Genomic DNA, 24,802 nt, shown 5'->3' with positions numbered 1-24,802 from the left:
AGGTTGCAATGACGTCATTAACCAACCCTGGGTCGTTCAAATCCTGTATCATCGAAAACGCTATAAATCTGCTTCTCCGATAGGTATAAATCGTTTAGTGCAAAATCTACACCAATCAAAGAAGCTGATTTAGTACTTGGTACGCGTATTAAACAATCGGTGTAAACTAATAGCGTTTTCGATTATACAGGATTTGAACGACCCAGGGTTGATCAATCACTATTTTACTATAAATGCAAGTCTTTCATTGGTGGAGAGGTTGCAATGACGTCATTAACCAACCCTGGGTCGTTCAAATCCTGTATAATCGAAAACGCTATAAGCCTATAAATACAGCTCCAAAACGCAGTATAACCAGTATGTTCATTCGATAGACGGGAAATAAAGGTATATCTACAGAAAACTGGTGTACATAAATGCATAAGCATATGCAAGTATTGTCTGAATGTAGCCTAAGTACGATGTAAACTGGGTTTAAGCTGATGTTGGCAGCCATATTGCTTTTCAGCATTTAAGTTCCGATAGGTGAAGGAGTGCATCGTTACTTTGGACTGTGATTCAGACGAGTGCACGTCTCACGGGTGTTTCGTATACCTTTGTCTTAGTATTTTTTTTTCACATCATCATGGACGAATCCAACCGCGAGGTGACGGGACACCGGCGGCGACAATATTCATTGTAGTGTGGATAATAGTGACTTGTGCATCGTTTGTATACACAGTGTGCAAATCATCAGTGACCGCGACTTGCGACAGTGGCGGTGGCGACGGGAGACAGAGACAGATTACGCGAGAACGTGTTGGTGTTGCGTGTTTTTGTGAGCCTCCATCTGTGTTGTGCTCGCCATGACGTTGCTGTGAAATCGTATTCCAATAATATCAATCCCGATGTTGGCTATAGGATTGCGCCAATGTAACTTTCGTGCTTTTAACGAGGAGAGAATCCGGGGCGGCGGCAATTCGCGGACACCGAAGAAAGCTTCAAACACGTTTGAAGCTTTCGAGGTCGTATTCATGGAACTATGAACCTGGACTCGTTGTCTTTTACTTTGTCACAAATCAGTTATTTGGTTGCGAATTTGAGTAAGAGAAACTTCGAGGTCAGCTGTCAGGAAATATCGCATGTAAGTGTATCACGTTATTCAGCGATCAACTGAAAATTGTTCTTCGCCTAATTCTTTCATCTACACTCTCCTCCCCCGCGCTTTCCGCTCGGTCTACACTCTCCTGCCCGCCCACTTTATGTATCTTTTACTCCTCGCATCTTCCGAGTGACGTAATATATTTATTTAGTAGTTCTTCGGCCTTACTTTTCCACCAATCTCGCCGATATATTAGCACCAATATCGGAATGTGCTCGTAAAGCGATGCGCGAAGTGCACATACAAGCGCGCGGGCGCGCGTTCTACGTCAGCTCGCACGTTATTATTAAGCACTTCACGCGGTATCGCAATATTTTCAAATGAGCTTTCTTACCTGACCAATACCCACCTGCCTAATCTAACGTATCATTTCGAAACGCGAGACTGGTTTTTTTTTTTTCCCGTATATCGTCTTACTGCGGTATTTACCCAATTCGTACCTTAACCTCACTTAGGACTCTACACATCCTTTATTCTCTCCTTTCGAAATCTAGGATTACGTTACGTATCTTGGGAATAATCTGAACATTCTGTCTTTCGCTGCTATTATAATTATATTATGAAAGTATAAGCTGGGAAATGTAGTGTACGTTTTTGTTGAAATTGTGGAAAATTAAACGTTGAACAATTATATGCTAATTCCTAATTTCTTCTGCAGTTAGTGCAGTTGCACGGTCTGGAGGCAGACCGACATTTGTTGCGCTGTCTGATCTCGTATGTTGACTTTTCTAAGGGTGAAGTATCAGATTCGAGCGCAAAAGATTATTTTCAAACAAAGTTGCTGAAGCAGGAGTGCAACAGTTTACTAAGCAAACCTTCCTTTATATCTAACTTGTGCTTTGCTGTGGATAAGCCTCTACATCATCAAAAGGTATTTATGTGCGAATTATTTATTTATTTATTATTATAAATAGTTGATATGTTTGTTTAACAGAATACATACTAATCCTTCTATATATTTTTTTCAGTCATTGAGTCCCTCCCCAAAGTTTTTTACCAACTTGAAAAAAACACTTGATTTGACTCTAGTGCAGGAAGTTGCTTTTGCGATAGCGTTACAGCACTCGGAAAACACAGAGATTCGTGTGTTAGCCTTGGAGTACACACAGAAGCAGTTGCCTGAGTTAATAAAGAATTACATAAATTCTGAGACAAACAACAAGCACCACGAAGGTGGTCTGCAGGATTCTTTGCCTCAGGTTTTGCAATTGATTCTTGGCCAGGCCTTTCACACCACCAATCTTTATAATTTACCAACCGAGGCTAAAGAAAAATTTCTTAAAAACTTGCGACGCGACTTTCCCCGTGAACTGGTACCGGTGGTGTTAGCACCACTTTTGTACCCAGGTGACGGGGAAGTTCTACAGTTCAAAATCGAGTTAAACATGGCCGTCAGTCAAATGGTAAGACAACATTATCGTTAATAACTTACGAATCCGCTGAATATTTATATTTATACAATTTTTTTTCATGTTTTAGGATGGCAACTCTTTAGTAGAGTTAATTATGGAATTAGGATATAGTTTTACTAGTAGCGTAGAAGAATGTCGATCGGCAGTGGCTGGGCTAGGTGCGAGAGAAATCTCACCCACGTCCACAGCTCGCCTATTGGCATATATGTCACGTACTTGTAGTAATCTTGACGATGCTGGAGGTTTACAATCATTTTGGAGCAACTCTGCTGCTTCACAGGATTCTAGTAAGGAAAAATCTACAGACAATGCTACCCCCACAACATGGAATGTCGAAGTGTTTATTCAAGCTTTAAAAGAAATCGTGAGTTTATGTCGCATTTCTTTGCATTTATTATAAAGTCATTTACATATTAAATCCTTAAGCGTTGGGTTGCATATATATCAAATCTGTTTATATTTTAGCAATCTACATTATCTTGGAATGAAGTTATCATGAAGTTGGATCATGCAGAGTTCGTTATCAAGGATAGGCAAGGTTTAAACTTGCTGATCACAGGTCTTAAGTTGGGTCTCCAACATCAAGGATATCCACTGGACGTGTTCCCTGTCGAACTCTTCTACCGACACTGGGATAATGTAGAGGGTCAATTTTCTCTCATTCAGCAAATTCTGAAGTGTCCGGATATTTTTTGCTTTGCGGACTATCCGTACCATTCAGTAACTGTCGATGTGTTAAAGGCAGCACCCGAAGGCGACAGCAAGGAGGGACAAACGTGGCGATCGCTGAATATGGTCGAACTGCTCTTACACATGGCTGAGAGGGGCCTTTACAGTCCTGTGCAAGAGATATTTAAGTGGCCAATTCAGCATTGCCCCGATGTACTCGTGTTGGCGTTATTGCAAATAAATCCACCCATCACAATCTTGAGACAAGAACTGCTGAGCACGCTGATGCCCATCTTTTTGGGGAATCATCCAAATTCTGCTGTGATATTGCATCATGCATGGCATTCCAATAATGTAAAGATAAAAACAATTATAATGCACTCAATGGCAGAATGGTATGTACGTGGCGATCACGATCAAACGAGGTTGTCACGAATTTTGGATGTCGCTCAAGATTTAAAAGCTCTATCAGCCCTACTCAATGCACAATCGTTTCCATTCGTCATCGATCTTGCTTGTTTAGCATCTCGACGAGAGTATTTGAAGTTAGAAAAATGGCTAACAGACAAAATTCGAGATCATGGAGAAGTTTTTGTCACTGCATCCGTCAAGTTCTTACAAAGACGATGTCCTCAAGTTATGGGCCCTGGAATAAAGGAAGATCCTACAATTCCAAAAGCGAGTCAACTACCACAGGAAACGCTTACCACAATACTGGCTTGTTTACAAGTTTGCACTGGGTATGTTTGGGATTTATATAGCTTTTCAATATTTCATGAAAATCACATCTGACTGTTCCATCCTTTTACAGAAATGTCTCCCAGGAACTTTCGGATTTAATCATGACGATGGTGCAGAATTGCAGTCTAATGTTGAGTAAAACCACTATAAACAGACCACCGCCACCGGGAGTTCTGAGACATCGAGCATTAGAACCGTTCAATCCGACAACTTTAGGAAGTCAGGTACACTGAGTTATTTGATTTATCTAATTTTGTAAAAGTATGCATCATACTGCAACATTCTTTTATTACATTCTTTTGTTACGATTTTTATTGTTAATTTATATTATGAAAGAATCTTGTTTTAAAATTAAGTAAATTTTCTACTTTTTTTTGTCACTTAAACATCATTTAAGATTGCGTGTCATCTGTATTCTGTGTAACTGTTTCCGTCGTATGATTTTCTACAGCTATTCTCTTCCAAGCAAGTGGATCCTCTTGGGAATCTCAGTTCTAGTCTTGCTTCGATGGGCCTTGGCACGGCTCTTGGACCTCAAAGTAGCTCCGCTTTCAATTTGCCTGGTGCGTTAGGACCTTTGGTTTCGGCACCCGGATCGCCTTCACGACTTATGGGACCTTCCCCGAGTCCATTCCCTATGTTGCCGCTATCTTCGCAGTTACATTCCGGCCCGGTCGGTACTCAGGGGCCATCGGTGCTACCGGGTAGTACAATAGGTGGATTGGGACGCCTCGGTCCACCAGCTGGCATTGAGAAAGCGAGAATTCCGGAGACTTCCAATTTATTCCCAGATATGGGACAGAACGTATCCAAAGAGGTTGAAGACGAAGCCAATAGTTACTTCCAACGAATATATAATCATCCACCGCACCCAACCTTGTCGATCGACGAGGTTCTTGATATGCTGAAGAAATTTCAGGACTCCGGGATCAGAAGAGAAAGAGAGGTGTTTAATTGTATGCTGCGAAATCTATTCGAGGAGTATCGATTCTTTCCGCAGTATCCGGAAAAAGAATTGCAGATTACGGCTCAGCTGTTCGGCGGGATTATCGAGAAGGGTCTCGTCAACAGCTACGTAACACTCGGATTAGCGCTGAGATTTGTCCTCGACGCCCTGAAGAAGCCGGAGGGCAGCAAAATGTATTATTTCGGCATAACGGCACTCGATCGATTCAAAAGTCGGCTGAAGGATTATCAAACGTATTGCGAGCACGTGAGGACTATTCCGCATTTCAACGAGTTTCCGCAGCACTTGATGGAGTACATCGAGTACGGCTTGCAAGGACAGGAGCCGCCGTCGAGGCCGCAGGGTCCGGTTCTCCCGAAAACTCTGGCGGCCATGTTGGCGCCGGTCACGACCCCGTACAAGACTATGACCACGACTACTGTCACCACCAGCACCACGCAGGCGAAATCGTCTACGACCCCGACCACATCTCTCTCGGCTAGGGTGAGTTCAATACCTTAAATCCGTCTCTTAACGGCGCATATGTGCGTATAACGTGTGGCGCATTTATTTCCGTAGCCTTCCATGCCTTCGGTCGCCAACGCGACCAATATCGACACGCTGCTCGTGGCGACGGACAAAGAGGAAAAGATTACAACACCACCGGAAGCTTTGCAAGACAAAACGGCCTTTATCTTCAACAATCTTAGCCAGTTGAATCTGCAACAGAAATGCGACGAGATTCGCGAGATCGTCACGGAGGAATACTGGCCGTGGATGGCGCAATATCTAGTAATGAAACGTGCCAGTATAGAACTGAACTTTCACGCCTTATATTCTAATTTTTTGGATTGCATAAAATTACCTGAAGTCAATAAAATGGTCACGAGAGAGACATTTCGAAATATTAAAGTGAGTAGAACGGTGTTTTATTCGCAGCAAATGTTTTTACCCGCCAGATGACTTTTTTTTACATAAATTTTTATTTCAGGTTCTCTTACGAAGTGATAAAGGAATAGCTAATTTCTCCGATCGATCGTTATTGAAGAATTTAGGACACTGGCTTGGGATGTTGACGCTTGGCAGGAATAAACCTATTTTACAAGTATAATAAAATTATTATTATACCATATATATATGTGTAGTGCCATTTTAAGTACAATATAAATAATAAATTATTTAATTCCAATTATTTAATCAACAGATAGACATAGATCTGAAGAGTTTACTTGTCGAAGCGTATCACAAAGGACAACAGGAACTTCTTTACGTAGTGCCTTTTGTCGCAAAAGTGCTTGAGAGTTGCGCGAAAAGCCGCGTTTTTCGTCCACCTAATCCTTGGACCATGGCGATTATGAATGTGCTAGCCGAACTACACCAGGAGCCTGATTTAAAGTTGAACTTAAAGTTCGAGATAGAAGTGTTGTGCAAAAATCTGAGCATCGACGTTGGAGTAAGCGTGCTATATTTGATTTCAGCTTTATAGCTTAATTTTCTGTGTATTAAAACCGCTGCGATCTGATTTACAGGAACTGAAGCCGGTGATTTATCTGAAAGATCCCGAGAAGCTGCGCAATCTGGAATACCAGTTGTCGCATCTGAATAAAAAAGCGGAAAGCACCGTCAATCAACAACAATCTCAGGGGCCTATAGAGGAATTGGTCGGACCGACAACGAGCACCGCCATGAATCCTCAATCTGCGCCTCCTGTGAATACAACGCCTTCCTTGCCTACCGGTCCACCTGAACCACGATTTAATTACATGGACATATCAGTGACAGGCATCGCTAATATATCTCAGCACATTACCATCAATAATCAGGTATGGAAAACCTTTTCTCTGTACTAATATATGAATCATTCTTGACATAAACAAATGTTATTTCGACATAAAAATTTGTTTAAAATACATTTTCACGGGTATATCGATTTTCAGCTAGCTCTTTTTCAAGCACATCCTCACTTGAAGCAATTTGTTCGGCCAGCGGTTGAGAGAGCAATTCAGGAGTGGATTCATCCCGTCGTGGACAGATCTATTAAGATTGCTCTCACAACCAGCGAACAGATTGTGAGAAAAGATTTCGCTTTGGATCCGGAAGAAGTACGGATGCGAACAGCGGCGCGACACATGGCGCGTAATCTGACCGCTGGTATGGCAATGATCACTTGTCGCGATCAGGTAAGTCGATGCGGAATACGAAAAAAAAACTGCGAACGATTTGTTAATTTTCTCTTTGTGTACAGATTTTAGCGTCGATCAGTACGAACTTGAAACAAGCTTTCCTCACGGCGTTGTTGAGTACGACTTCACAGCAGAAGGAGCACGTCGAGCAAGCGGCGAATATAGTCGCTGCTGACAATATGGAACTCGCATGTGCATTTGTACAGAAGACAGCTATTGAAAAAGCGATACCCGAGATGGACAAACGACTGCTGAACGAGATAGAGTTACGAAAACTCGCTCGGCAAGAGGGACGAAGATATTGTGACCCTATCGCCAAGTATCAAGCCGAGAGGATGCCGGAGCAAATTAGATTGAAAATAGGTGGCGTGACATCTCAGCAGATGGCTGTTTACGAAGAATTCGCTAGGAATATTCCTGGATTCCTGCCACTTTCCGAACGGGACACACAAGCGCTCTTTATGCCGAAACCCATTTCTGTGCGTATTCAAAACTTTTTGCTAAAAGTTTCTTTGAATATGTAGATTTTACTTTGTATAATCGGTTTCTTTGTCCTAAAACTATTTAATGGAGTCTTTTTTTTTTTTATTTAAAACTTGAATGCTTTTAATTTTTTGTCTATTTATGAATAGGTAATATTTAAAAACGTATAATTAACAAATTTATTTTAAATGTATAAAAGATTTTATTTTTGGAAACTTTATTGAAAATGCCTGGATAATTGTGAGATTTTCAACTTTTTTTCTAAAGTTTTAAGTGGACTAAAAATTTCTCGATATTTCTGGCTCTTTCATTAATGTATTATATTCTAAAGGAGACTCCTGTTACCACATTTACGCCCAATTCGGCCGTGGCAGTCGCGACGGTACAACAAGTAGCCTACGCTGCGGCAGTTAGCAATGATGAAGTGGGCGCCGTGCTTGAAAAACTGGCGTCAGAAGTAGAAGTTCTATTGAACGCTCTGGGACCGGCGGCGCCGCCGCCGCAGCACGCTGCCCTTCACAGCCTTTTGGAATCGATCATTCTTACCAGAAGATCGAGAGACGCTGGCGCCGCTATGGGATTACTGAAGAAAGTGGGTTATTTACACTGAGCAAACATGATGTTTACACGAGTTGTGAAACTGTAAAACTTTATCGGCAATGATTGTTTCAGGCCGTTGAAGGTTTACTGGACGGGCCTATTATTTCTAATAGCGTCATCGAGTCGGAGAATCTCATACAACGCTACAGGGACTTGCACTTGCGTATCTTGAAATGTCTTCAAGATCAACGCGCATACGGTATGCAGTGGACCAACAAACACGTAACTCGTTGCCTAACCGAATGCAGAGAGGAATTCCGATATAATTTCGAGGCCGTCGATTATCTCATAAGGTGCGCGCACGATTTACGCAATATTTCACGAGGCATAAACTACGTTAACATGATGGGTTTATGGGTTTTTTTATACCTATCAAACCACTCTTTCGTATTGACAATGTAAACTGCGTGAACTATTATAAAAATTAATAACTGATTTGATTAAACGGTTAAGATATTTGATTTAGATATCGATTCTCGAGGTATTTATATTTTGATAAAAAGTTGCGATAAATAATGATGTCGCTTCACAATTATTTATAATGTGCGTTATGTAGCAGAAGTGAACTCACAGTGAATTAATATACGTCACATCTTTTTGGCAGATCTCATTTGATTAGTCTTCCGCAATACGATGTAGCTCTGGCCCAAGCTATGGAGGCAGGAAATTCTATGGCAACTGCATTTGCTATGCAATTGGTTCAACTCTATTTGATTGACGAGAGGCAGGCGACTCACGTTACCGAAACCGACTTGTTCCACACGATTGAAATATTGGCTCGAATGGCACATCATAGGACACCACCGGATGGGTATTATAATAAATACTGAAAAATAATATTGAAAAAGGAGACGTTTTGACAGCTGCGTAGCAGAACTGGAGATTTTGGAGAAAAATAACAAAGCTGTTATTTAATATACAGTTTTCCTGTCAAAATCTCCTTTTTTTCTCTTAGTTGCAATGTTAAATTAGAAATTAGATCACCGTTTTACATTGATTCAAACTTTTTTCAAGGATCTCACTCTTCAGATTAACAAATCTAGTAGATTCGTTGCGTGCCAATCATGATTCTGGCGTATTGGTAGACAGAGCTCCGGCAGGACCGACGGCACATATTCATTCTGGAATCCTGCAGGTGAGAGTAAGTAGATTGTTCAGATTATTCAATTCTAATAGAGTATGTCAGCGATGATATTTCGTATCACACATCCAATGACGTTTGTCGACATTTAACGATATTTTATTATTCCTAAAGTGTCAATGATATAACACTAAGATCTTGACTTGCAAAATGTAAAGACCATTGTTTTCTATTTTTCCACCTTGTCCTCTCCACGTGGACTGGCGCTTCAACATGATTTTTTTTCAATATTAACTTATTTTCTACCGAACTGCAATCGGATGAAAGGATGATATTAACGTCTTCCACATCTTTCACATTATGTTGAAATTTGCGAGCAAATTTTCCGTTTTATTTGTATTATTATTAATGTACACTGAAGAAGGCCCGATGGCAGGTCGAAACGTTTGATTTTTCGTAAATAATTTAACGAATATATTTTAAACTTCGCACGAAGAACTAGCATTGTGACTCTTTACGCTCCTATTAATTTTAAATGATTTTTGTAATCAGTTGAGCCCTATATTTGATTAATTTCAATGATATAAATATTGCTGAAAGAGTACGGAATATCTCTACAGGTATCTTTTTCCACATGTCGTAATGAAATTAACGTGTGCCGCTTTCGCAGGCTCGCGATTTCGACGATCCACCCGGACTGATGGAAAAGACGGAGTATCTGCTGCGCGAGTGGGTCTCAATGCACCACAGCCCGCAGCACGCGCGCGATCCTACGAAAGCATTCAGCATATTTGTACATCAAATGAACATCCACGGGATCCTCAAGACTGACGATCTCATCACACGATTCTTCAAGCTCAGCACGCAGATGTGCGTCGATCTCTGTTACCGTGCTCTCTCGGAAACTACGACGGCGCCCTCGATTATGCGCGCAAAGTGCTTCCACTCGTTGGACGCGTTTGTGCGTCTTGTAGCCCTGCTGGTGAAGCATTCGGGCGACGCCACCAACACTCACACGAAGATCAATCTTTTGAATAAAGTGCTTGGTATCGTAGCTGGTGTGCTTCTGCAGGATCACGAAATACGCGGCACCGACTTCCAACAGCTACCGTATCACAGGATCTTCATTATGCTCTTCTTGGAGTTGTGCGCGCCCGAGCCAGTGCTGGAAGCCGTCAACTTCCAGGTCCTGACGGCCTTTTGTCATACTCTGCACATACTGCGGCCGGCGAAAGCGTCGGGCTTCTGTTACGCCTGGCTGGAACTGGTCTCGCATCGCGTCTTCATCGGACGCATGCTCGCCATCACGCCGCAGCAAAAGTGCTGGGGGATGTACGCGCAACTTCTCATCGATCTCTTCAAGTACCTCGCGCCGTATTTGCGTAATGCGGAGCTCGCGAAACCCGTGACGAGCCTCTACAAAGGAACGCTACGGGTGTTGCTGGTGCTGCTGCACGATTTTCCCGAGTTCTTATGCGATTATCATTACGGATTCTGTGATGTAATACCGCCGAACTGTATACAAATGAGAAATCTGATTTTGAGCGCGTTCCCGCGAAATATGCGCCTGCCCGATCCGTTCACGCCGAATCTGAAAGTCGACATGCTGCAGGAGATAGCGCACGCCCCGCGCGTGCTCACCAATTTCGCGTCTACGATACAGCCGTTGACTTTCAAGAAGGAGCTCGATTCTTATCTGAAGGCACGCGCTCCGGTCACCTTTCTGTCTGAACTTCGCAGCAATCTGCAAGTGTCGCAAGAGGCCGGTGTGCGCTACAACATACAGCTGATGAACGCTCTGGTGCTCTACGTGGGCACGCAGGCCATAACGTTTATTCGCAGCAAGGGCCACGCGCCCAACATGTCCACGATCGCGCATTCCGCGCACATGGACATCTTCCAGAATCTCGCTGTCGATCTCGACACCGAGGGTCGTTACCTGTTCCTGAACGCCATTGCGAATCAATTGCGGTATCCCAACAGTCATACGCATTACTTCAGTTGTACGCTTCTTTACCTATTCGCCGAGGCGAACACGGAAGCGATACAGGAGCAGATCACCAGGGTCCTCCTCGAAAGACTGATAGTTAACAGACCGCACCCGTGGGGTCTGCTCATCACATTCATCGAGCTCATCAAAAATCCAACGTATAAATTCTGGTCGCACGAGTTTGTACACTGTGCGCCAGAAATTGAGAAGTAAGTCGACAAAATGTTTATCGATATCAAGACGTGAATAAGCGTGCATGACAAAAGTTTTTTTATTTACATCGCTTTATCTGTATAATTCAAAAGTAATTTTTTGATTCCAAGTGTAAAATTTTATAAAATTCATAAATTTTTTTTTAATCAAATCTAAATTCTCTTATAAAAATTTTATATTTTTACAATAAATCTAATATAAATGAGACAGCTTTATAAATTTTTAGCAACAATGCTCTGTGACTCAGATTCCGTTTGTTGTTTCAGATTGTTCGAGTCTGTAGCTCGATCTTGTATGGTGCAGAAACAGGTTCCCACGACGGAGACAGAGATTCCGGAGTGATAGAATTTTTCACTTTTCGTTATCATTAGATGTACAGTGACTGTATCGCGTGTAAAAAGTTGTATGGATAAAGTATACCGTCAGATTTCATTTCTCACGGTGAATAATTACTGATCGTATATAGGTATATATTAATTCATATAGCATAAATGAGACAATTATTGCATTAATATTTTAATAAAATTGGTCGACTAGGAATAAGTTTGACACATCTTGCTAAGTGTGTTTCGGACAATTGTATTTCACTCTATGTATTATATACGAACGACATTGTACACATGCATATAAATACGTGTGTGTGCGCGTGGGTGTGTGTGTGTGTGTAAAGCAGTGTCATAAAGTGTATAATGGAGCAGAACAGAGTATGCAGATGACGAATAATGTTCAAGAAATGCAACTACACGGACATTTCTTACGCATAGTGTAGAATATGTTGCGTGTATTCGGATGTGATGTATACATAGAACTCCGAGCATTGTCAGACACTTGTAGAGAGATAGATGCGCTTTAGAAATTATTGTTTAAGTGTACAATACATTTCGAAAGCTGTGACATAGTATAAAGTACTAGTATATACATGTGATCTTTTTAAGACTAAGTAGTTACGCAACAAGGATGGGAGGATATAAGTGATCGGCATCGGATGTAATTCATTTACGCGATTCTTTGTCTTGAAGGATTTCTACTGTAACCTTTTAGATCTTTCGATGTAGTGGTTTTTATGAGTGATACATTAAACAATTTATTAAATCTTTTGCTATATACATCATTTGTACACATTGAAGTATCATTGGCTGAGTGGAAGATTTACGAGGGTTGTTGATCGCGCGTAGCGTGATACGCGTCTCTCTCTTTGTCGGGGAACTTGGTCGGTAAATTCGGGCTGTGCAAGTGGCACTTCGCGGAATACATGATGCCCGCGACATTCACCTCGTAATCGCCCGATAATACGTATTCGTTCGTCACCTCTTGCGGCTGCCCTTTCGAATCGAAGTTTTGCACAAACCCAAGACACACCTGATGAATTCGATAAGATTCAGTTTTCAAAAGAGACAAAATTTTGAAAATCCAAGTTTTATATGAAAAAAAGTATAAAAAAAGAAGCTTCAAGCTACCTGCTTTTTAAATGTAAATCCATAACCCGTGGTCGTCGTCATCCCGCAATATTTTCCATTTCTGTAAATGGGCTCGCTGCCCCAGGGCCAAGTGTCCAACTCAAGATCGTGATCGTTCAACAGCAACTGCACGTACTTACGTTGAACGCCTTGGTTGCGCTGTCTTAAAAGAGCGTCTCTGCCGATGAAATCGATTTCTTTCTGCGAGATGAAAATTTCACACGAATAAATTCACGTATAGCGATTCCTCTAAATTCCATTAATTTTCAATATCATTACATCGAATTTCACTCTCCACGATCGGCCGCATTCCAAGGGAGTGGTGAAGGTATCTAAATCTTGTCCCCAGAATGCATAAAACTTTTCAACGCGCAAAGCCCGCGTTGCATAATAACCAGCGTGTTTCATCCCGTATTTTGCTCCGGCGTCTATTAGCCTCGTATAAACGTGCAGGGCAAACTGAAAGTTACAAAATCTTTAGCTTCTTGCAGATTTAAGATACGATTTCCAATCTAGTTGTTTTTTTATGAAAATTAAAATTATTAACTCCGAAAACAAAGATGATATAATAGCGATCACTTGATTACTTGATCAAGACTGTTACCTCGTTCGGAATATACAGAACGTAGCCAAGCTCTCCAGTGTGCGTTAAATTCATTGTGCGAATACCATTGGCGAGTCCAACATCTAATTCCTAATTAAAATAACAAGCAAGCAATGACTGAGGAAGATAAATTTTTATATTCGAATGTTTACCTTAAACGTGAAAAATGGAAAGTTTTTTGGATTCAAATCTATGTCTGTCAATTCGGTTAACAATCGTCTGGTGGCCGGACCCATTATGCAAATTGCAGTGTACGCCGATGTGACATCAGACACGGCGACAGAACCGTCCGCTGGCAAGTGTCGGTGGATCCAATTTTTGCAACGCGTTTGTTGAATAGTTGGGGCGATCATCATGTAACTAACGAAAGTTTTCAAACATATTTTTATGTATTCATCTTTTATGCAGGATGGTCCGCGTTATTAATACAACCACAAAGAAAATAATTTACCAAATTTTATAAATATAATTTTCTTGAAGCAAACTTATTTGTGTGTGTGATATTTTCAACTTATTTTTTAATATATAAATTTAATTTCTTTGCCATTATCATTTTATATAGTTTTAATGTGCCAAATAATCTCTATTCGTTAAATATAAAAATAAAATAATATTCTACACCTTTTCATCTTTCTGGTTGTATCGTTAACGACAGACTATCCTACGCAATTCGAATATATTGCAACTTACTGATTCGGTGCGATTCGCGCTAAACTACAATCATTCTCATAGCCACCACGTCGATTCTGCATACCGGTATGGATAATACTTCCCACGGGCACATCTACATCGTTTGAGCACAAATACTGTAACAAATCCACGACTTCCGTGTCGTTCGACTGAAACGTTATAAAGATATTGAACATCTCAATGAAAGTTTACTAACAGAATCATATACAAGCTGTCGAATAGTTACCCATAAATCGATTTTCGTGAAAGAAGAATAATCGCTCAGACCGATCGCTTCTCTACAAGCAGCGTATTCTTGCGCGACTGCATCGAACCAAGGAGGTTTGCAGAATGTGTTTGTGTAGGCTATTTTATATCTTTGAAAACCATCGGGAAACTCTAAATCTATCAAACATATTTCTTATATATACAACTCTGATTTTTATAAAATGATGATAAATCAAAATTACCATAGTCGTCATCCGGCTGAAACCAAGACGGTCTCTCGTAGCCCATGACCTGGCCGAAAACGGCACCAGCGTCTCTCAGCTTCGGATAAATCGGTGACATTCTCAGATTTCGTCCGGTTTTGAACTCGTGGTGGGGATATTGCAGCGCGTAGTGCATTCCAGGCACTTCTCGCACTCGATCGCGCAGGAACTTGCGATTATTGTGCAATCCGAGGAAGCGGGACACGTCTAACTCGTACATATCTAACGAAGTCGAGCCGTTAACTATCAATTCCGCCGTTGCGCGACCGACTCCGCCAGCAGCGGATATTCCGACCTTTGAAAACCGATCATCTGTATCGTAGAATTTTAAGAGCCAAGCTACAATTAAACATTGTTCTAACCGACTAATCGACTAACCGTTTTCATTCCGGCCGCGATATAATAATTGCATATTTCTGGAGCCTCTCCCACGATCCATTTGCAATCCGGAGAAAATGCCTCGGGCCCGTTGCAGAGTCTCTCTAGAACCGCATTTCCTAGACTTGGAATTCTATGCAGCATCTGTTCCAGCAAAGTGTGAAAGTGATCCCAATCTTCCGGCAAAAACCGCTTATCCATGCTCTCTGCAAATAAAAATTAAGCTCGTGTGTGTCACATTTTTCATAATCTATCAAATTAAATTTGAAAATTTTGACCAGAGATTTGAATTCGACTATTTCAAAAACCTACAGATACCGTGTTTGTGGAGATTTAGTTAAAAAAAAGATTTTTCAAATAACATATATGAGACATTAAGACTTAAGGAGTTAATTTAGCGAGGAGGACAAATAATTAATCGTTTTGATATATAATTTTGCGTGTAGAATAAAATTGTGTCTTTATCTGACCAGGAATTATGCCGTCTTCAAAGGCTGGTTTTGCGACCGGCTCGAAACCGCCAGCCAACAATCGACCCTCGTTCTCTCGAAAATAGATATATCCGTCCAAATCGCGCACAACAGGTGTCATTGGATCTAAATTAGTAATAGGTTTAGTGTGTAAGTAGTAGTGTTCCACTGGATGAAGTGGTACCTGGAAAAATAATACAAGCAGTGCACTATTTTTTGTTGGCATCTCTTCCGTGTCTTTCTCATATTGAATTACTGACTTTTACGTATGGCTCACTGAGTTTCCCTACATTCCGCGCCCAAAATCCAGCACAATTTACAAAATGTTGGCATTCAATGGTACCGTTTGTTGTTTCCACCGCTTTCACTCGACCGCCCTGATTGATAACCTTTGTGACCGCACAATTCTCCAGTACTGTGACACCTGAATGTAAAAAGAAATATTTAAAAAGCAATTCACACAGCAAATATTTTTATAAATATCTTATTTATTAAATACTTTTTAGAATTTAGAATTTACAACTTTTCTCAAAAATAGTGTCTCTTGTTTTACCTCCTTGTTGCGCTTCTTGAATCAGTGTTAAGCAGATTTGATATGGATCACCGACCCCGTCTTCTGGAATCCATAATCCCCCAAAGAGATCATCAACATGTAACAATGGACATAGATCTCGAATTTCTTCCGGTGAAACTAAGTGGCACTCAATATCACGCGACCTAAGATATTAAAAAATAAAGATATTAAAATATAAATGTCTACTATGATATTGCACCTAGTAAATATTTACACAGATTGTGCCTTCATTCGCCTGAACGTAGTCATACGATCTCTTGTTCGCGCCAAAGAAAGGCTGCCACATTGTTTCCAGCCTGTCAACAAGCCTTTCTTCTCCAATTCTTTATACAGCGCAATACTATCCTGAGCAAGTTTCACTTGTGCCAGACTGGGTTTGAAAGCTCCCACTAATCCTGACGCATGCCATGTTGTTCCTCCTCCCAGTCTGTAACAACAGAATAAAGATATAATAATTTATTTAGAAAAGATGTATATAAAAAAAATATTTACCTGCCACTTTCTACTAGAACAGTCTGCGATCCCAGTCCCATCAAAGACAAATGATATGCCACAGCACCTCCCATAACACCACCTCCACATATGACAACTCGTGCTTCTTTAGGAAATGAATATTCAGCATCTTCTATTGTATTGATAGATTTTGTAGCTATTTCTGCTGTTTTGTGATGATTAAAAAGATTTCTTCCTTGCATTACACATCTACCGTACAACAGCTTGGATTGTTGCCACATTTTGATTGATTGAGGTTACAAAATTGTGTTTTCAAAACCTGATTAATCTACTATTTTTCTCGAGACATAAAATAAAATAAATGTATCTGTAGAGTTAACACTTAGCCAAGCATCTCTGACGTTTAACTATTATAATAATCATAATTATGTTTTTAAATAAAGCGTCTCCAATTTTATCTTTAAATTACAACACACTATACACATATCTAAGTACATCAAGATGTAATGGAATTTAAAAAGATACGCTGAGAGATATATATAAAAGTTTTTACATGCATAGTAAACTATAAAATGCTCAAAAGTGCTGCAAAGCAGTGTGGCTAGATTTGAGACACAAAAAGCAAGCAGCTAATAGCGTTTTCGATTATACAGGATTTGAACGACCCAAGATTGGTTAATGACGTCATTGCAACCTCTCCACCAATGAAAGACTTGCATTTATAGTAAAATAGTGATTGATCAACCCTAGATCGTTCAAACCCCGTTTATTCGAAAACGCTATAAGAGTTTTATATACATATGCGTAGAGTATATATAAGTATACACATATATAGCGTTTTCGAATAAACGGGGTTTGAACGATCTAGGGTTGATCAATCACTATTTTACTATAAATGCAAGTCTTTCATTGGTGGAGAGGTTGCAATGACGTCATTAACCAATCTTGGGTCGTTCAAATCCTGTATAATCGAAAACGCTAATACAGAGTAGTCAAGAGAGTCTACAACAGAAAGAGACAAAACAATCCGAATGCTCTCTTTGTCTGACCATGTCTTGAGCAGCACAGCACTTTTCAGTTTGTATAGAATTCAGTAATCAGATCAGACATATATTTATATACTTTTTTAATTCTAAATTAATTGCTCAGATGTTTCCCATATATTAAATTACATACTATATAACATAATAATTACAAATAAAGAAAATAATAGAATGAATCATATTACATTATATTAAGTCATATATTTCAAAATATAAGCTACAAGTCTTAAAATACATATTTGTTTTTTATTATTTATATTCTTCATTATATCTATATCTTAATATTAATACACTTTGTTCCATAATTCTCTTGTAAATAGATAATAAAATATTTATTTATATTGCACATAATTTTTGATAAAATCATGATTATGAAATAAATGAAGTCAAATGTTACTTTTTTATACAAAGTGGAATATTCATATCAGATGAACACATCTCTTCATTAAGCTCTGTAGCAGATTGTTCAGGATTATTATTACTGGCAATTACTGGCAGTATAACTACTGGCAATTCTTGAGTTGATACTTCAGATACTTCATATGTATGTGTTTCATCTATTGAATTTTCTGGATTGCTTGTCTTTAGAATTTCTTCAGAATCACGTTTAGACACTGAAGCAAAATTACATTCAATATCTTTGTTCCCAGCTTCACTAATATTTGTGGTGCTAAACTTTATTAAATTTGATTCAATGGCTGATATAACATCTGCAGATTTATGACAACTTGAAGAATTTTCATCTGTGTCTGATAAATTGTTGGCGTTTTCATTATTCATGCTATTGTCCTTGTCCTTCCTAAAATATATCTCAATTTCTGATGTCGATCCTAATAGTAAAGGATTTTGTAGAAGCATTTGTTTTTCTAACAAATCATCTATGGCTGCATCACTTGTATCAATAGAAGCAGCTGGACCACTACTTGGTCTCTTTAGTTTTTGCTCTAGAGGGTAAACAAATAATTGTTAATTTTTAAATACATTTATATATATAATGATAGTGTTACTATAAACCTTACGTTTTAGTAGATCGCATGCTACATAATCAGCAGCTCTAAATAATTCTGCTTGTATGAGAAGCTCTAATAATATTCCTAATGTTGGTCTCTTCCTTCCCATAGTGCTCCATTCATCTAAAAATATTTGAGCTGGATTGCGCTTGTCTCTGTATTGCGATGCTTGTTCTATCGTGCTATATAACCAAAATATAAATTATTTCATTAATTTTCAAAGAAGACAACCACTTACTTACTTTAAAAACTTTTTAGTAATACAATATTTTGTAAAATGACAATATTTTAAAAAATATTTTGTAATTTTATCTGATTTACCGAATATGATCACCATCAAATCTGGGAATATCTCCTTCCTTAAGCACAATAGTCATTAATTTTTTCCATGCATCAGAGTCGTTTAATATAATTGCCAACTTGTACATCTCCTCAGGTTTTACTTTACGTATTTCAGTATCCTTATTATATGCCATTTTTGATAAACAACGCTAAAAATTAAATTTTTACCAAAATTATTGTGACAGTTCTGACATAAAGCGACAGATCAAAAAATTAGGTTAGAATCATGGAAATTTCATATGATAATGAATCATGTGGAAACTCAAGTCTGAATTTTCCCTTTTACTTTATCTCTAATTTCGTTCTTTCTTTATCTCATTACTCTAAAATAAATTTTAATAAAAAAATATGTAAAAACAAGTTGTTAATAACATAATCTGTATATAAAAATAAAAAAACTATTTTTATGCATGCAAATAATATCTATATTAATGCTTCGGTTTAAGCATTTAAAAATACAATAATAAAGCACACATTCTTATTCATTTTTATTTTATAAAATACAATATACAATATGAAACAAGATATCATCAAACTTTTTCTCTGATATTTATGCTTATATAATTTCCAAATTAACATGCATGTCGAGATTAAAGTTTTCTTTCAACTCTTATCCAAACCAATGATTACCCATGCATTCTCTGGTCCATTCCGTTTGACACACCCAACACCAATGATAACCACATCCTGGTCTTGTGCATATCATATGCATGCAACCTCCTATAAGTAAATTTATAATACTTATAAATATTGAGAAATGTTTCTTAAAATTATCTTCAAAAATTTAAATTATAGATTTTTTAAAATATCTGGTGTTGCATGCATTTTGTTACTTTTTTTATTATTCTACCAATAAGACTCTCAAAATTTAAATATATTAGCAAAAAGTTAATTTTTGCGAATATTTACCATCTTTTTCAGTAGGAGTTCTGCATTTAGGACAAGGTTTTGTAGATATTTGAATTATGTTTTTACTAGCTTCATCCCATTTAGCCTTAAAAAATTCAAAAAAGATAAATTGATTGATAAAAAAAGCTATTTTGATAAATGTATTAATTTTACCAACTTCACTAGCTTTTAGAGGATCCACTGAATAATGTTTTGAAAAAAAGATACTTGTGGAGGCCCCTGATGTTTGTGATTCACAGTCTCCTACATGATAACCTTCTAAACAAATTCTGCAAAAAACATACTGAAAAAATAGATAAGATAAAATAATTAAAATTATTATTATAGAAAATTGACAGTTTAATAATTTTAAAAAAATACAAGAACTTACACCACATCCAATACACTGAATTCTTCGACACTCTTCATCAGTTTTCACATCAGATGGTATAATGCCCATTCCACAGTTTGGTCTTGGACATAACAGTCCACCAGCTTGTAAAACATATTCTTCTGTACCAAATCTCTGATACCTCTCATACTACACATTAAATATATCATAATTATAGAAATCCATGTTGAAATATAAAATTGTTTACAATTACAGACCTGTTCTGTGTTAAGAAGATGAAAATGATGAACTTCTTGAATAAAAGAATTGGGGCATCCAGCAGGGCATGGCAAGGTATAATATCCCTCAATAGTATCAAATTCAAATCGTCGCTCTTGTAAACGAACTATGCAATACTCGTGAAAACAGTCGAGGCAAGTTACATGACCAGCTTCACAAGGAAACACTAATACAGTCTCTCTGTATAAAAAATTCAGTAATATTAATATCACTACTAAAGTTTCTGGCAGATCATCATTACTACAAAGTGCATACTTGACATCTGTGCATGCCAGACAAGGAATATTGCGTAGATTTGGCTTTACAAGATAAAGAGGTACAGCTTCATCGTTCTCTCCTAAACTGGGATGTTTTGCACACTTAAAATAAAAGCGAGCATAGGAAATTTGAGACTCTATATCTTCATTGTGTATGCTTGAAGTTGTAGGACAAAAATCACTTTCACAGTGTACAGTTATCCTTTTCGGTTGCAAAACATCAGACCAGCTTTGAGGATCTCTATCAACGGTCACAGCGCCACTATTACATCTCGAACATTTAACTCTCAGCTTGCCAGCTGTTACATCTTTACATGGCGCAGAACAGTATACATAAAAATGTGCTCGATTTACCTGCTGTTCTGTCAACAATAATATGAAAAAATGAATTAATCTTCTGTTCATTGTAGCTTGTAAAAAATATTATTTTTATTAAATATTACTGCCACCTTCTAGAGATAAATATTGCTGATCTGATTCATCCAAAGATAAATCCTTAAGCATTTCATTCATAGGTTTGCTACTACTGTCATTTGAATCAGATGTCTCTGCCATAGACTCTTCTATAGAATTTGAAGCATCATTCTTTTTATTAAATATTTTATGAGGCATCTTTACTGCATGCAAAATGCTTTGCTGACCTAAATCACATTCCTGCAATATGAAATGTATCAATATTACAATTAAATATTCAAGTACAAAAATGCCTTCATATACATATAACTTGGCTCACCTCTATTATGGTTGAATTATGCAGCTCTTTACCTGCAAAGATAATTTTGACATCTTCTGGTGCTATCCCCATCCGAGGTGCAACAATTTCCTTCAGATTTTTTATATCCCATTTTGGATCTAATTCGACGGAAAGTGTACTTCCTGTATTTGTTTTAACATATATGCTCAAAGAATTTGATATTTTCCGTTTACCAAACCACAATAATTGTAACATTCCAAGAAAAGCGTTTTTCAGTAAATCAAACAAAAAGCTCATAACCTCTATAATGATATAGCTAATTATCAGATATAATTATCAGATATGCTTATCAGATATAGGAGAAAATAAAATTTAATTACTTCTGAATCTTATTCGTGATATAAAAATATTGAAAATTTGCAACTTGCTCAACTTTTTAGGTTAGTGTACTTTGCATTACACCGGTATCAGGACTTGAATTTTCGTCTCAATTAAGGTATATCCAGATGCACTTGCATAAATGAATAATACACATGTTTAAGAAAATGAACCAATCATGTATCCGAGATAAATTAATATTAGTCATGTGATGAAGGAATTAATCAGGCGAAACTATCTATTTGTCCTGTATTATCCTATTTTAGTGCAGTCTCAGTGCAGCTAAAAAGAATAAACCCATTATTAAATGGACAGTCTCTTCTGGTCTCTTCACAGGAATAAAAAAAATACAAACTCCACGTAAAAAACCTTAAATATAGTGCACTAACGTTATTTTTTTCTAATTGTACAAAAAATTTTATTAATTTTTTATATCTCTATTCATTGATGGTGATCTTTGTAAAAAAGTGTTTATATACCGCATGTATTTTAAGAAGTGACGTTTGTGACATAATTCGACATATAGGATGTTTCATAATAAGTCTGCATAATTCTTGAATTTAATATTTTTAAATTTCGTCAAAAATGCTTCTAATCAGAAAAATACGGATATATTTTTATATAATTTAAACATACATTTTTTACATTACTACTGATGCTAGCTTTTTCCAATTATCTATTGTAACTAATGTTTGAATAAAATTAAATGTAACTTAATTAATTTACAGTTTATCAGTTTTAAAATTTATTTTATAACTGTCCTTGTGCATTTTTTCATATATTATTTTTTTTCAATATTGTAAGCTTAAAATAAATTATGTAGCATGTCTATCAATGTGTAGAGTGGTGCAGATTTATTATGAGTCTCTCTGTTTGGTGATCACACACACATGCAAGAATTGCCTTTAGATACAAGAACTTTAATAATGGCGTCTCCTCGGCCCAAGTCACCTCGTACTCCAATTTCTAAGAAAGATGAGAAAGAAGAAAGTTTTTGGGATAAAATTGGAACTCTCGGGAGAAAAAAACGCATTAAGGAAGGTACTATCTATTTCTTATATCGTCTGATAATATGAAATTTACTCAAACATCATTACATCACTGTTTAATAAGCTTGTATCCTTATATGGAGTGAGATATGTCATTCCACAATTGACGAAAATAATTGAAATTGTTTAAAAATAGGAAATTACATTTTAGTTCATACATTTTTAAACTAATTCTTATATTAGAAACTTTTATTTAGTCATCTTAAATTATCTTAATCAAGATTAAAACGTGCTGTCTAAAAACTATGACAAGGACATTATATTTCCAGTACAAGAAGTGCAAGAAGAAGGAAAATATGCAATTGATTCACCTGGGTATGCTGCCAATCCCGATATGCCACCAGAGGATTATGCTCTTGACGAGAATGAAGAACGTTCCATGATAGAACCGAAATCTTTGGAAGATCCTAAGATACAAGAGTTGATATTCGTATTAATCGAATGGATCAATGACGAATTAGCGGATCAGCGAATTATTGTGAAGGATATAGTAGAAGATTTATATGATGGACAAGTGTTACAAAAACTTTTGGGTACGTAAAATATATATGCAACTTAAAGTGTAGAATTTCCAATTTATCTGTGAACGGAATAAAAGCAATCCTAATTTCTCTTTAAAAAATTTTATTTCAGAAAAACTGACTGGAGAGAAACTGGATGTACCTGAAGTGACTCAGTCTGAGGAAGGGCAAAAACAAAAGCTTGCTGTCGTCTTGTCTGCTGCAAATCGAGTGCTAGGCCGATATCCGCCTTACAAGTGGAGCGTCGAATCTGTACATTCAAAAAATATTGTTGCAATTTTGCACTTACTGGTTGGCCTAGCCCGATTGTTTCGCGCTCCTGTTAGATTGCCAGAAAGAGTTTCCGTTCAAGTGGTTGTGGTTCGTAAAAAGGATGGTCAGCTGATACACAGGACAGTGAGAGAAGAACTGACGACAACGTACGACGATTTGGGTATGCGTTGTGAGCGCGATGCGTTTGACACTCTTTTTGACCACGCGCCGGATAAACTAGCTGTTGTGAAGAAAGTAAGTGAAACAATCTCGTAGATTTTTGTCTTTCTTTTCCATGCTTTTACTAATGTGTTATCATTTTTCAGTCTTTGATAACATTCGTAAATAAGCACTTGAGCAAAGTACATTTGGAAGTGACTGACTTGGATACTCAATTCCATGATGGTGTATTCCTTACTTTACTGCTTGGTCTTTTAGAAGGCTTCTTTGTTCCATTGGGTAGCTTCCATTTGACTCCAAAGACCATTGATCAGAAAGTGCATAATGTTTCGTTCGCATTTGATATTATGCGGGATATCGGTTTACCGAAACCTAAAGCCCGTCCCGAAGGTTTGTAATTTCTAATATTTAATTTCACGCAAAGCGCTATATCAAGAATTTTTTTAATCCATGACTTGTATTCTTTTAATATATGAATTATTTCTCTTGCAGATATCGTAAATCTGGATCTGAAATCTACTCTTCGCGTGCTATACAATCTCTTTACAAAATACAAGGGGATAAATTAGTAAGATATACGTACTCAGTTGGTCTCATGTGCAAATGTCGCGTTATTATAATTAATATTTTAATTACATTAACATTTTTTATGTTATTCTGTCATTGAACTGCCATTACGAAGTTATTTACACAAAGTGTTCAATATAGATTTCATTTTTAGACTTTGCTACATTCTTTTTTCTCTAAAGTATGAACATATGTAAATATTATATATTTTTTTAAATCAGGCAAATAAAAACAAAAAAAGGATACAACTAAATAGGAGAATCTATACACATTGTAAGCTTTAAATAACGTGCCTTTTTATATATGTATAATGTATAATATAGTATTTTATAAATAATATTTATTTATCACATTTGTGAACTGTATTGATGTTTTCTAAATAACTATATTAATAAATATTTTAATAAATTTTATAAGTAGTCTTTGCATTCTCTA

General features: G+C 37.5%; 5 protein-coding genes across 10 annotated transcripts; 2 read left to right on the top strand and 3 right to left on the bottom strand.

The window, feature by feature from the left end:
- The first annotated feature begins 535 nt into the window (after positions 1 to 535).
- Not1 (CCR4-NOT transcription complex subunit 1) lies at positions 536 to 12,565 on the top strand. Of its 2 annotated transcripts, none has more exons than XM_012359312.2 (19): positions 536 to 1,123; positions 1,800 to 2,012; positions 2,110 to 2,544; positions 2,621 to 2,917; positions 3,019 to 3,962; positions 4,034 to 4,187; positions 4,415 to 5,413; positions 5,489 to 5,821; positions 5,901 to 6,014; positions 6,114 to 6,362; positions 6,439 to 6,732; positions 6,847 to 7,089; positions 7,155 to 7,571; positions 7,907 to 8,167; positions 8,248 to 8,468; positions 8,780 to 8,986; positions 9,190 to 9,310; positions 9,927 to 11,455; positions 11,726 to 12,565. In XM_012359312.2, exons 1-19 carry the CDS (start codon positions 1,022 to 1,024, stop codon positions 11,799 to 11,801), a joined length of 7,209 nt encoding a protein of 2,402 aa, XP_012214735.1. In that variant the 5' UTR covers positions 536 to 1,021; the 3' UTR covers positions 11,802 to 12,565. The 2 variants fall into 2 exon arrangements, with proteins under 2 accessions (XP_012214735.1, XP_012214734.1); XM_012359311.2 differs by having other exon boundaries at positions 9,190 to 9,316.
- On the bottom strand, positions 12,464 to 17,215 carry LOC105667493 (pyruvate dehydrogenase phosphatase regulatory subunit, mitochondrial). The gene is made up of 14 exons (XM_012359314.2): positions 16,595 to 17,215; positions 16,317 to 16,529; positions 16,082 to 16,245; positions 15,789 to 15,952; positions 15,529 to 15,712; positions 15,059 to 15,264; positions 14,660 to 14,975; positions 14,437 to 14,594; positions 14,211 to 14,359; positions 13,673 to 13,880; positions 13,521 to 13,610; positions 13,196 to 13,375; positions 12,917 to 13,117; positions 12,464 to 12,818 (listed from the first exon to the last, which is right to left on the bottom strand). Exons 1-14 carry the CDS (start codon positions 16,834 to 16,836, stop codon positions 12,609 to 12,611), a joined length of 2,685 nt encoding a protein of 894 aa, XP_012214737.1. The 5' UTR covers positions 16,837 to 17,215; the 3' UTR covers positions 12,464 to 12,608.
- A 564-nt stretch (positions 17,216 to 17,779) lies between these two features.
- On the bottom strand, positions 17,780 to 19,294 carry tub (interleukin 1 receptor associated kinase 4 tube). The gene is made up of 3 exons (XM_012359322.2): positions 18,930 to 19,294; positions 18,618 to 18,790; positions 17,780 to 18,542 (listed from the first exon to the last, which is right to left on the bottom strand). The coding sequence occupies exons 1-3, from the start codon at positions 19,082 to 19,084 to the stop codon at positions 17,992 to 17,994; spliced, it is 879 nt and encodes a 292-aa protein (XP_012214745.1). The 5' UTR covers positions 19,085 to 19,294; the 3' UTR covers positions 17,780 to 17,991.
- Positions 19,295 to 19,425: 131 nt separating this feature from the next.
- Positions 19,426 to 21,923, bottom strand: park (parkin). Of its 4 annotated transcripts, none has more exons than XM_012359316.2 (9): positions 21,801 to 21,923; positions 21,460 to 21,722; positions 21,176 to 21,380; positions 20,725 to 21,088; positions 20,448 to 20,649; positions 20,230 to 20,379; positions 20,017 to 20,142; positions 19,860 to 19,944; positions 19,426 to 19,670 (listed from the first exon to the last, which is right to left on the bottom strand). In XM_012359316.2, exons 2-9 carry the CDS (start codon positions 21,715 to 21,717, stop codon positions 19,561 to 19,563), a joined length of 1,500 nt encoding a protein of 499 aa, XP_012214739.1. In that variant the 5' UTR covers positions 21,718 to 21,722; positions 21,801 to 21,923; the 3' UTR covers positions 19,426 to 19,560. The 4 variants fall into 4 exon arrangements, with proteins under 4 accessions (XP_012214739.1, XP_067203478.1, XP_067203472.1 ...); XM_067347377.1 differs by having other exon boundaries at positions 21,460 to 21,578; positions 21,801 to 21,922; XM_067347371.1 differs by having other exon boundaries at positions 21,460 to 21,602; positions 21,801 to 21,913.
- Positions 21,924 to 22,016: 93 nt separating this feature from the next.
- parvin (beta-parvin) lies at positions 22,017 to 24,783 on the top strand. 2 transcript variants are annotated; one of them, XM_012359320.2, is made up of 6 exons: positions 22,017 to 22,158; positions 22,708 to 22,839; positions 23,117 to 23,380; positions 23,481 to 23,875; positions 23,947 to 24,190; positions 24,293 to 24,783. In XM_012359320.2, the coding sequence occupies exons 2-6, from the start codon at positions 22,725 to 22,727 to the stop codon at positions 24,367 to 24,369; spliced, it is 1,095 nt and encodes a 364-aa protein (XP_012214743.1). In that variant the 5' UTR covers positions 22,017 to 22,158; positions 22,708 to 22,724; the 3' UTR covers positions 24,370 to 24,783. The 2 variants fall into 2 exon arrangements, with proteins under 2 accessions (XP_012214743.1, XP_012214741.1); XM_012359318.2 differs by lacking the exon at positions 22,017 to 22,158 and having other exon boundaries at positions 22,558 to 22,839.
- Positions 24,784 to 24,802: the final 19 nt, after the last annotated feature.

This window comes from Linepithema humile, chromosome 1 (assembly GCF_040581485.1).
Source record: "Linepithema humile isolate Giens D197 chromosome 1, Lhum_UNIL_v1.0, whole genome shotgun sequence".
Taxonomy (NCBI): Eukaryota; Metazoa; Arthropoda; class Insecta; order Hymenoptera; family Formicidae; genus Linepithema; species Linepithema humile.
Note: the sequence above shows the minus strand (reverse complement) of the source record. Positions and strands in the feature narration are given on the sequence as shown.

Excerpts from the sequence above, each read along its gene's own strand:
- Not1 (XM_012359311.2), top strand. The coding sequence starts at position 1,022 with ATGAACCTGGACTCGTTGTCTTTTACTTTGTCACAAATCAGTTATTTG. Across the intron at positions 2,545-2,620 it reads ACATGGCCGTCAGTCAAATG|GATGGCAACTCTTTAGTAGA; the intron begins GTAAGACAACAT and ends TTCATGTTTTAG. Across the intron at positions 8,987-9,189 it reads CATAGGACACCACCGGATGG|GATCTCACTCTTCAGATTAA; the intron begins GTATTATAATAA and ends ACTTTTTTCAAG.
- LOC105667493 (XM_012359314.2), bottom strand. The coding sequence starts at position 16,836 with ATGTGGCAACAATCCAAGCTGTTGTACGGTAGATGTGTAATGCAAGGA. Across the intron at positions 14,595-14,659 it reads TCAGCCGGATGACGACTATG|ATTTAGAGTTTCCCGATGGT; the intron begins GTAATTTTGATT and ends TATGTTTGATAG. Across the intron at positions 12,819-12,916 it reads GATTTACATTTAAAAAGCAG|GTGTGTCTTGGGTTTGTGCA; the intron begins GTAGCTTGAAGC and ends CGAATTCATCAG.
- tub (XM_012359322.2), bottom strand. The coding sequence starts at position 19,084 with ATGGCATATAATAAGGATACTGAAATACGTAAAGTAAAACCTGAGGAG. Across the intron at positions 18,791-18,929 it reads TTTGATGGTGATCATATTCG|CACGATAGAACAAGCATCGC; the intron begins GTAAATCAGATA and ends TTGGTTATATAG. Across the intron at positions 18,543-18,617 it reads AGCATGCGATCTACTAAAAC|AGCAAAAACTAAAGAGACCA; the intron begins GTAAGGTTTATA and ends TTTACCCTCTAG.
- park (XM_012359316.2), bottom strand. The coding sequence starts at position 21,717 with ATGAGCTTTTTGTTTGATTTACTGAAAAACGCTTTTCTTGGAATGTTA. Across the intron at positions 19,945-20,016 it reads ATCCTCTAAAAGCTAGTGAA|GCTAAATGGGATGAAGCTAG; the intron begins GTTGGTAAAATT and ends GAATTTTTTAAG. Across the intron at positions 19,671-19,859 it reads AACTCCTACTGAAAAAGATG|GAGGTTGCATGCATATGATA; the intron begins GTAAATATTCGC and ends ATTTACTTATAG.
- parvin (XM_012359318.2), top strand. The coding sequence starts at position 22,689 with ATGCAAGAATTGCCTTTAGATACAAGAACTTTAATAATGGCGTCTCCT. Across the intron at positions 23,381-23,480 it reads AGTGTTACAAAAACTTTTGG|AAAAACTGACTGGAGAGAAA; the intron begins GTACGTAAAATA and ends ATTTTATTTCAG. Across the intron at positions 24,191-24,292 it reads ACCTAAAGCCCGTCCCGAAG|ATATCGTAAATCTGGATCTG; the intron begins GTTTGTAATTTC and ends TTTCTCTTGCAG.